General features: G+C 42.3%; 1 protein-coding gene across 1 annotated transcript; it reads left to right on the top strand.

Moving 5' to 3' along the window:
* Nucleotides 1–6,291: 6,291 nt before the first annotated feature.
* Nucleotides 6,292–9,649, top strand: LOC117458544 (histone H2A-like). The gene is made up of 2 exons (XM_034099105.1): nt 6,292–6,383; nt 9,280–9,649. The coding sequence occupies exons 1-2, from the start codon at nt 6,292–6,294 to the stop codon at nt 9,647–9,649; spliced, it is 462 nt and encodes a 153-aa protein (XP_033954996.1).
* Nucleotides 9,650–10,987: the final 1,338 nt, after the last annotated feature.

The raw sequence follows: 10,987 nt of genomic DNA, 5'->3' as shown, positions 1-10,987 counted from the left end.
GGGAGGCCCGATAATCTGGAGGAGAGGACCAGGCGCGTGTAGAGCTAGGGTTGCCAACCGTCGCGTATTAGCCAGGACGTCCCGTATTCACTTTCACTTTGAGCATCATTCATCCATCAAAAAGTACAACAAATGTCACAATTATTAAATAATAACTTTAAATAATTATCTTCCCCAATACACATTACTACGTTTAGATCAGATATATGGGCAGGCAGTCAAGCAACATGTAAAAAAGCCTCCACCCCAAGTGAGCTTGTAGTCTTTATGTTAGCGTGTGTGCTTATGTTATATGTCAGTAAAAACAGAGTAACAGTGTTGTGCCTGTTTTGTAGCGTTAGCATATTTCTTCTTCTACTACTACTTCTTCTTCTTTTTTCTTTAATGGCGAATCGCTTCCACTTAGAGCATATATCGCCACCTACTGTTGATTTATTAAATGTTTATATTAAGTCCTTGTCCTCAGACCAGTGTTTTGAGGAACTTGAAGATCAGCTTGTTTACTTCATTTCTTGATTTACTGTGTATTGACTTGAAATCCATGTCCTTGATGTTATGTTGTTCCAGTGCAGTTTTCAGAATGAGTCTTTGTCTGTTATAATCCGGGCAGCTAAAAAATACATTATGTAATTTTTCTCCCCAATTTCCGGCGCCCCGATGGCTTGATGCGCCCTTAGCCCTTAGCATTCGCCTGTACTGCCTATGCCAAGGGTCGGCCCAGGTGAAAGCAATATGACATCAACACAAAATAAGACAGACAACTACAGATAGCACCACACATGATGGTTACTTGTTATTATTTAGGGCTGCCTGTATGGATCAGGTTTTTGCCAAAGCGAGCCCTTTTACTAGAATAATAATATGTTATGTATTATATCAACCGTATTGGTAAAATGAGCGACATCTAGTGACGGATTTTGGAACATTGATTTGATTTTTCTCACGGCAGTTAGACTCCAGAGACAAACCAGGGGACTTTATTTGTTTTCTGTGTCTGTCCATTTGGTGCAGTATTTGATCCAATATTACATTTGGTTTATATATTAGTCACTTTCTTATGAAATGCCAGGTTTTAGGCCTTGATTTGAACATTCAATCCTGAAAATAAAAAATCAACCAGATTAATGTTTCTTTAATCCTGACTAGAGGTAAGTAAATCTGTATAGGAAGAGGAGTTAAGGGATAGATGAGAAAAGGTTATGGTATAATTACAGAGCCTGTCCATTTATAAATTGAGGAAATCAATGTTAGTCTGTTAACCAGTGGTGTAGTGGGCGTTGGATGCGGGGGTACGCCGTACCCCCACTTATTTGAAGCATGATTTCTTTTTTTAATAGTCTAATACATCTAAAATCATTGCCAGTGTTATCAGTTGCAAGTGTGTGTTTGTTGTAATAATGACGAAAACATAATAGGCAGATTTCACAGTAATTATAATAAAAACGTAGCTCAAGCATTTATGCAACTTGATTTGCGTGTGTGTGTGTGAGGGGCAGCACCGTGTGTTTGTAGGGTAACCAGGTGTCCCGCACTGTGCATATATATATATATATATATATATATTAGGGCTGTCAAGTTAACGCGTTAATAATGCTTGCGGCAGCAGACCACACTTCCACGCTCACCGGCAGGCACCGACTGGCCATCGGGAGGACCGGGAGGGTGTGTGTGTGTATGTGTCGCTCGAGAGAGAGAGAGAGAGAGAGAGAGAGAGAGAGAGAGAGAGAGAGAGAGAGAGAGAGAGAGAGAGACCTTACGTGTATTGTTGTTGTTAGCATCTGGTGCTAGCTAGCTACGCTAACGGATATAAGGAGCTGTTTAAATGAAAACAGAGGAGCGACATTTCGCCGACAACTGCGCCGAGCACTTGACTTTATGCAGGTAGCAGACAGCGGGACATTGTACGAACAGTCAGCACACTCAGCTCTGATCGTGTGCGTTGCGCACACGATCGCACGTTGCAATCATGTTGCATGATTGCAACGTCCAGGCAGCTCCCGTTTGAGCATATGCCTTGAGTTGCACATAGCTCCAATGAACACACACACACACACACACCATTTGTATTGTATTATTGTATGAGAGGTTTCAGGTTTAATTGAGGCGAATATTTGTAATGTTCAGAGGTTGTTGTGTTTAATATTCATGAGAATATTTGTCATTGTTCAAATGATAATAAACACACATATAAAGCATATTTGTCCACTCATATGTTGATAAGAGTATTACAAACTTGAAAAATATTCCTCTAAGGTACATTTAGAACAGATCAAAAATGTGCCATTAATTTGCGATTAATCGCGATTAAATATTTTAATCGACTGACAGCCCTAATATATATGTATCAGGGTTTCCGCTAGGATATTTTCTCGCCGGTCAAATGTCCGGGCAGAATTTATTTTACCGGACACATTTGAAACTTACCGGTCATATTTCAATAATAATAATAATAGTTGTGTAGCAGAGTTTCTGTTAGCAGGTAATTACCGGACTATGAGCAGATATGCTTCAGTTTAAAACTCAGTTCACGGGGCTCATTTTTATATTGCTTCAGTTTATAATCGTAACAGATCGAAAAATTCAGATTCATTTTTCAATAAATGATGCCACAAACAACAAACAACATAATTATTACATTCAAACAAACTACTTGTAGTAGATAACGTACATTATTCAAAAGTTTACATTACATTTGAATAATAACACGGGAGAAACGGATCCTCTCTTTTCCCCTCTCTCCCTCCCTCTCTCTCCTGACAGCACGTCAGTTTCTCATGCAGCTCGCTAAACAGAGGGCGGGGCTTCAGGTGATCATGCAGAGCTGCGTGTCTCGGTCAGACTCAGCAGCTGATCTGATCTCTCTCTCGCGTCCGGTTAAACTTCACTCGCGTTTATGTCCATATCGATCAGATCCAGCTCTCCTGATCGGCCTTTATAGAGAGCACCGATCAAACTATTAAGAGTGAATATCGGCCGATAATGACCGGCGGCCGATCGATCGGAGCCTCCCTAATTATTACCAGACATTTTGACCGGCAGGTTTTGAATTTGCCGGTTTTTAATACATTTTACCAGCTAAAAACCGGTAATTACCGGCTAATGGAAACCCTGATATGTATATATATATGTATATATGTATGTATGTATATATGTATGTATATATGTATATATGTATGTATATATATGTATGTATGTATATATGTGTATATATGTATGTATGTATATATATGTATGTATATATATATATATATATGTATGTATATATATATATATATATATATATATTAGGGCTGTCAGTCGATTAAAATATTTAATCGCGATTAATCGCATGATTGTCCATAGTTAATCGCGATTAATCGCAAATTAATCTGTTCTAAATGTACCTTAGAGGAATATTTTTCAAGTTTGTAATACTCTTGTATACAAATATGCTCATGAATATTAAACACAACAACCTCTGAACATTACAAATATTCGCCTCAATTCAACCTGGAACCTCTCTCATACAATACAAATGGTGTGTGTGTGAGTGTGTGTGTGTGTGTGTGTGTGTGTGTGTGTGTGTGTGTGTGTGTGTGTGTGTGTGTGTGTGTGTGTGTGTGTGTGTGTGTGTGTGTGTGTGTGTGTGTGTGTGTGTGTGTGTGTGTGTGTGTGTGTGTGTGTGTGTGTGTGTGTGTGTGTGTGTGTGTGTGTGTGTGTGTGTGTGTGTGTGTGTGTGTGTGTGTGTGTGTGTGTGTGTGTGTGTGTGTGTGTGTGTGTGTGTGTGTGTGTGTGTGTGTGTGTGTAGGGAGTACGAGACGAGTTGTGTTCGAGTGTGGGGAAAAGTCATAATGAGTGTATAATGAGAACGTATTCGACATTGAAGGCTCGAGTGATGCTATGATCTTGAATAGCGGTGAACGCTACAATATGAACAGGCTCGTGCTTGGCCCACTGGTATTGTTTGTTTATTGTGAGTGTGTGTGTGTTCATTGGAGCTATGTGCAACTCAAGGCATATGCTCGAACGGGAGCTGCCTGGACGCTGCAATCATGTTGCGCACACGATCAGAGCTGAGTGTGCTGACTGTTCGTACAATGTCCCGCTGTCTGCTACCTGCATAAAGTCAAGTGTGTTGTGTGGATGGAGCGCTCCTCTGTTTTCATTTAAACAGCTCCTTATATCCGTTAGCGCAGCTAGCTAGCACCAGATGCTAACAACAACAATAGCCGCGTTCACACTGCGGTACGGTAATGCACGTAAGGTCTCTCTCACGCTCGCTCGGGCCACACATTACACACACCCTCCCGGTCCTCCCGATGGCCAGTCGGTGCCTGCCGGTGAGCGTGGAAGTGTGGTCTGCCACAAGCGGGCGGCAGGAGCGGGGCTGTCAGCATCAGCTTGTAGATGGTATTTTAAACTCGATGCGCTCTGAAACTACGGGGCGGCCGAGGAAAAAAATTACACATGCGTTAATCGCGTTAAAATAATTAGTGGCGTTAAAAAAAAATTGCGTTAACGCGTTATTAACGCGTTAACTTGACAGCCCTAATATATATATAGTTGTAAGTCACTTTGGATAAAAGCGTCAGCTAAATGAAATGTAATGTAATACCGTATATGTATATGTCTTGTTTATTTCAACAACAAGAACAAAAAATGGCATCCATCTTCTCTGTTTGTTGTTGAGTGTGTGAAAGAACATTATATCACAAGATGGATGCCGTCGTGTTATTGTCATGTGTGTGAAATTACTATAGGTGAATACACTCTTACACCAAATAAATAACAAATAAATACAAACAGATGAATACTCTTACACCAAATACATAAGTAATAACAAACAGAGAGATGACATACCTTTCCGGTGACGGGGGTTCATAATCAGAGTCATTACTGTCCCCTTTATGCGTGACGAGATCACTATCTTCCGACGGAGAGTCCTGAAATACGATTGTTACAATGAAGACAAAGAAAACAAATCCTGCTGTTTTGCTGATCGATCTGCCGTTCTCTGCTCTCCTGTCACCGCGGGACATGCTGGGACATGCTATGCTATGCTATAGCCTACTATCCTGCGTAAAAAGAGAGGGGTGTGCGTAAACCAGCTATACTGCCTTTATTTATACTTACGCAAGCTCCTATCTCTGGAACCCATTGGTCGATTTGGGGGATTGACACCTTTTTTGAATCGTTAGAGCCAATCAAATCGAGTAGCAGTTTCAAAATACGTAACTACGTTACGCCTGCGGAGGGGGAGCTATGCGTAAACTGCACCTCCCGCAGCTGAAGCCACGGACTGTTAATCGTTGGACCTACTCTTCTGCCGTGAATGAAAGGATTGATTATCAGTAATCATTTTAAAGTGACAAGATACATTGGATTAACCCTGAGCAGCGTTTTTATTCCTTTGAACACAACTTTTGATCACAAAACAGCCAAGGTAAGACCTAATTATTGTCATGGATTTGAAAACTGATATTGTTTACTTGCTATGTTCTGGCTGCTAGCTCGGTTAATGTTGTGCCTGTAGTGATGGGGTGTATACCCATGGAATCTGTGGAATCTCAGCTTTCAGAAAACGTGTTGTTTGTGCAGAAAGTATGAATTATAAATGATCGTTTTTGTGAGTTATGAGCAGAAATAGCAATTGCCCGTTTTTGACATGGGCTCATTTAGAGGCTTCTTGTGAGACTTATTTTTTTTCGTATCGTCAGTTAGCCAAGTTTCCTCCGGTCAGATGGGTATGAAATATTAATAGTTTCATGAATGACACTTATATAGCATTTTCGGACCCGAGCTCGGGTCCGTGGGGCTTAAGAGGTTAAAGATCAGAGGAAAATAACAGAACGAGAGGGGTAAATCCGGAATAAAAATAAAGAACCAAAGAGATTGTAGAGCAGTGAGAAGGAAAAAAGCTCGATGTGTCAATTCATTACATTGCCAGTATTTTTCGTTGTCGTGAAAAAAAAATCGCCCCCTCGGATTTTTTAACAGCCCCCTCAGTCATTTCATCCTGGAGCCGGGCCTGCTTACATCACGTCTCTCCGGTTTGAAGTTAGTTTATGGTGACTTCACAACTGAAGTTCAGCATTTAGAGATTGATTTGATCGGACTACCGAATAGAGCAATTTTCAAAATGATAAACGATTTCAAATATGGAGGTGTTATAGCATACAAAAACCTGACGAAGGTAACAGTAAACAGTTATCGGAGAGCATGAGAGACGTGAGGTGGCTGACATCAGTCAACAGACTTGCGGTCAGAGCTGTGGTCTCATGGAGCTGCTATGTGAAAACTAGAACATGCCCCATGATTAACTGTGAAGAGGACGAGACTTTACAGCACCTCCTCATGGACTGCTACAGAGCCCAGGAGGTGTGGTCGCTCCTACGGGGCTTCGGGTTAGAGTTCAATGTAGAATATGTCTCAATCATGTATTGTATTCTGGATGAGGGGATGGACAATAAACACAGGGAACTTTTTCAGCTAGTAATTTGTATCACATGCATGAAAATCTGGAAAACAAGGTGCAAAATGACACTAAATCAGACGATCATAAACAGTGGCACCATCGTGAAACAAATACTTACTGAACTACGGAGAAGAAAAACCCTGGACAAATCCCAGACTCAGCCATGGGGCGTTTTGAGTCTGTGACCGAGCTGAGTCTCACTGGAATATAAACGTGCTCTCTTTATGTTATTTATATATGTATTCATTGTGTTTTATGTATTATTAAGGTAACTTGTGTATATCATGTAATGCCCAAATAATATAAAATAAAGTGTTCTAAAAAAAAAGAAAAAAAGAAGCAAGACCGGAGCTCAGCTCCCATTGGCTCACACATAACTCGAGCCCTGCATGAGGCGTCTCGTCGCTTCGGTTCTCTCTCTGTGTTCCTGAGAAAGTGTGTGTGAGCTCCAGCTCTACTGATCCATCATCTGTGTGTCTGGATAAACCTCTGAATGGACTATGTGCTATTTTTTCTGGAGCGTTTACCTCGGACTATAGGAGCTAGCTTAGCATGCTAGCTGGAAACACGTTAGCAACACTAGTCAGATTGAGAGTTTGACGGAGAGAGAAACGGCGTGTTTAACGGAGTCTGCAGGGAAAGGTGATCTAGGAAACATGAGTAAAGTCCAGATGCTGCTGTCGTTGAAGAAGCAGCGACTCACTGCTGCTAATGAAGAGATATTTGCTCTGTTTGAACAAACAATAGCAGAGCTCGAGGAGGAGCTGTCTCTTTCCAATGAGGAGAACGAGAGACTCCAGAAACTACTGGACGCTGTTTTACAGCCTCAGCTTCGGATCCACAGAGCAGATGTCCAGCAGCTGGTGGTGGTTAAAGAAGAGCCTCTCCCTGACCAGCAGGAGGGGAGCACCAGCCTGGACCTGGAGGACCCAGAGCCCCCCCCACACATTAAGCAGGAACAGGAGGGGGAGCAGCTTCAGGAGCTGGAGGAGGCTGATATCACCAAGTCCACTTTCACTCCTGACCCTGTGAAGAGTGAAGATGATGAAGAGAAACCTCAGTCCTCTCAGCCTCATCAAAGACAAACTGAACACATGGAAACAGAAGCTGATGGAGAGGACTGTGGAGGACCAGAACCAGCCAGGAGCTCAGATCCAGAGAGCAGTTTACAACCAAAGACTGAGGACCACACTGGAGACTCTTCTGAAGACACTGATGACTCTTCTGAACCTGACGCTGAAGACAGTGCTGATTGGAAGGAGACCAGAGAACCTGCCTCAGGCTCAAACTCACTGAAACATAGACAAGAATCTGTCAGTGATCCCCGACGTAGTGCTGGAGAGAAACCATTCAGCTGCTCAGTCTGTCAGAAAGGTTTTAGACATAGAAGAGATCTAGATCAACACATGAGAATCCACACAGGAGAGAAACCCTTTCGCTGCTCAGTCTGTAAGAAAGCTTTTTCACAGAGTGGACATTTAAAGACACACATGAGAATCCACACAGGAGAGAAGGCATTCAAATGCTCAGTTTGTAAGAAAGCTTTTTCACGGAAGGAACATGTAAAGGAACACATGAGAGTCCACACAGGAGAGGGAGCACACAGCTGCTCAGTCTGTAAGAAAGCTTTTTCATGGAGTAGAGGTTTAAAGACACACATGAGAGTCCACACAGGAGAGAAGGCATTCAAATGCTCAGTCTGTAAGAAAGCTTTTTCACAGAGTGGACATTTAAAGAAACACATGAGAGTCCACACGGGAGAGGAAATATACAGCTGCAATGTTTGTGACAAAAGATTTAAATGGTGTAATCATTTCAAAAGGCACAAGTGTGTTGGTCGTCAGTCCTCACGGCTTAGTGACATTCAAACAGAATAACGGAGAGGCAGAGCCTCCAATCAGCAGCTCAGCTGAACACATGGAAACAGAAGCCGATGGAGAGGACAATGAATAAGTCTTATGACAGTTCACACGTGAGAGAAATCTGTCTGTGGACAATATGTTTCATGTTTTTGTCATTCTGATGTATCCGTTAACCACTGACTGTTGATGAACCACTGCTCATTTAAGGTGGACTGACCTTTACAATGGACCAGCTAGTCTTAGTGTCTTAATGCAAACGTTTTGTAAAATGACGCTAGACCAACAACGTGCTGTTGGGCTGTGTGCTCTCTGCAGGACGGTGTCTGTACTCAAAGGTTGTTTATGAAATGAGAGCTTCACTCTGCTTTTGTTGTCCAAACGAGCCAACAGAGCGACACGTCTTCTTTCCAGCAGATGGCGTACATGTTACATCATCCAGTTCAACTGTCATCCACATAGTAATGATTCAAAACAGCAATGTGGGAGACATGGCTATTGACTCACAATCTCAACAGAATGTAAAGAGGTTACAGTCTTGCGGTTATGTCCAAGATGTTGTTTTTTGTTGTTGTAAAAGAGAATAGGGATTGATGCAGAAAATAACCAGAAGATAGTCTGGATAGAGCCTTCAAAGAACCAGAAAGCGTTTTGAAGATTACTAGGGATATAGAAAGAATACAAATATTACAAATTATTATACTTTTTGCAGTGTCAACATCTACAAATGTAAAAGTATTCATTTATTAATAAATCATATTTGTTATAATTATGTATTTTTCTATTTGTTCACCACCTTAGTGTTGAAGCTGATAAAGTTGAAGCTATTTTTAATAGCAGTATTGGCTATGCTGCTTGGTAGTTTATTTTTTGTTGAAATAAGAAATAATTCACGAGTTTATTTTATTTTGTATAAAAATCATCAGAATCTGTAAAATAAAATTGTGCCATTAAAAAAAAAAAAAGGAAGACCGGAGGAAAGACCCGAGCCAAGGCTAAGACCCGCTCCTCCCGGGCCGGGCTCCAGTTCCGCGTCGGCCGTGTCCACAGGAATCTGAGGAAGGGTAACTACGCCCACCGTGTCGGTGCCGGAGCCCCGGTGTACCTGGCCGCCGTGCTGGAGTACCTGACCGCTGAGATCCTGGAGCTGGCTGGAAACGCCGCCCGGGACAACAAGAAGACCCGGATCATCCCCTGCCACCTGCAGCTCGCCGTCCGCAACGACGAGGAGCTGAACAAGCTGCTGGGAGGAGTGTCCATCGCTCAGGGAGGCGTGCTGCCCAACATCCAGGCTGTGCTGCTGCCCAAGAAGACCGAGAAGGCCGCCAAGAAGTGAACACCCTGAACCCACTTCTACCAACACCAAAGGCTCTTTTAAGAGCCACACACTTCTGTCCAGAGAGCTTTCCTTCATCGAACCTGTGCCTCTATTATATAGTGTTGAAGAGAGGATAAGTGTATGTTCCTTATTTCTGATTATATTCTATAAACGATGAAATCTCAAAGCTTTTATCTGGGTTTCCAAGCAGTCTGTAACCCATCACATCAACTTTACTGTCAATCTTTCAGTTTGTGTGAACAGAGATCGAAATACCGTTTCCCACAGTCCAGTGGTTACACTTTGTATGGATTGGCACTATTTACAAGTTTCGTTATTTAACGATATTTTGAGGGGAAAGTGTGGTAGCACAAGCAGGCTATGTTGATGTCACTGCTAGGGCAGTCACGTCCGTAGTATAGTTGCGCTGCGCTGTCATGTTCTATTTCGTATAAGGCTTCGCCCTCTAAGGCTATCGCTATTGGGTAATCCCACTGCACCGTGTGCAGCACTGACAGATTTAATCCATGCCCACCTATGACGTGGGCCCCACCTCCGGCCTCACTTCCGTATAAATAGGAAGAAGGCCCGTCCAACTGCTCCCACTTTTCTTCAGCACTCCGTTGCAGAAGCACTGTACAGGCACAAGCTCTTTTCAGAGATGTTTACTAGAAAGCAAACATTTCCCCCTGGCCCCATTCTCCCTCTCCTCCGGACGGGGGAGACAGGGCGGGGCTCGGGGTTAGCCGACATATGAATTACGACCAGCTGTGGCTGGCTCGCTCCAGGGCAACTCTGTCTCCTAAAAATTACGTTCCCACAGAACTAAACTGCATTCTCAATTACGTTTAGCAAGAAACGTATTTTCTCCTACGTTAAGTTCGTTATGAACGTAACTCAAATACGTTTATTTTCTACATATCTTCTAGAAGCATATTTTCTCCCACGTTACGTTTCTTATGAACGTATCTCAAATACGTTTATTTTCTCCTACGTTACGTATCTTAAATACGCTTATTTTCTACATATCTTTGTCATTTATTGTCTTGCTTATAATAATGATAATAGTCATTTATAAATATAATTTTAGAGCACTGAAATCAGTAGGCGAGGCTGTAATTTCGCCAGCTGTTACTCTCATGTGCGAGGCAGAACATAATAGTTTTAACATGACAAAAAGCTGCTGTGTCGTTTATTGCACCTCAAACATTAAAACAAATCCAGAGTTACGTGTTTCTGTACTTTCTCTAAGAAGAAAGGACGGTAACAGAAGATCTCTGTGGCTTCAGGCTTGATCGCCGTTCAAATGACAGCGTTGGTTTCCCCAAAACTGGGCGGGGCTGTAAAGTGAAGTAG

This window comes from Pseudochaenichthys georgianus, chromosome 14 (genome assembly GCF_902827115.2).
Source record: "Pseudochaenichthys georgianus chromosome 14, fPseGeo1.2, whole genome shotgun sequence".
NCBI classification, from domain to species: domain Eukaryota; kingdom Metazoa; phylum Chordata; class Actinopteri; order Perciformes; family Channichthyidae; genus Pseudochaenichthys; species Pseudochaenichthys georgianus.
Note: the sequence above shows the minus strand (reverse complement) of the source record. Positions and strands in the feature narration are given on the sequence as shown.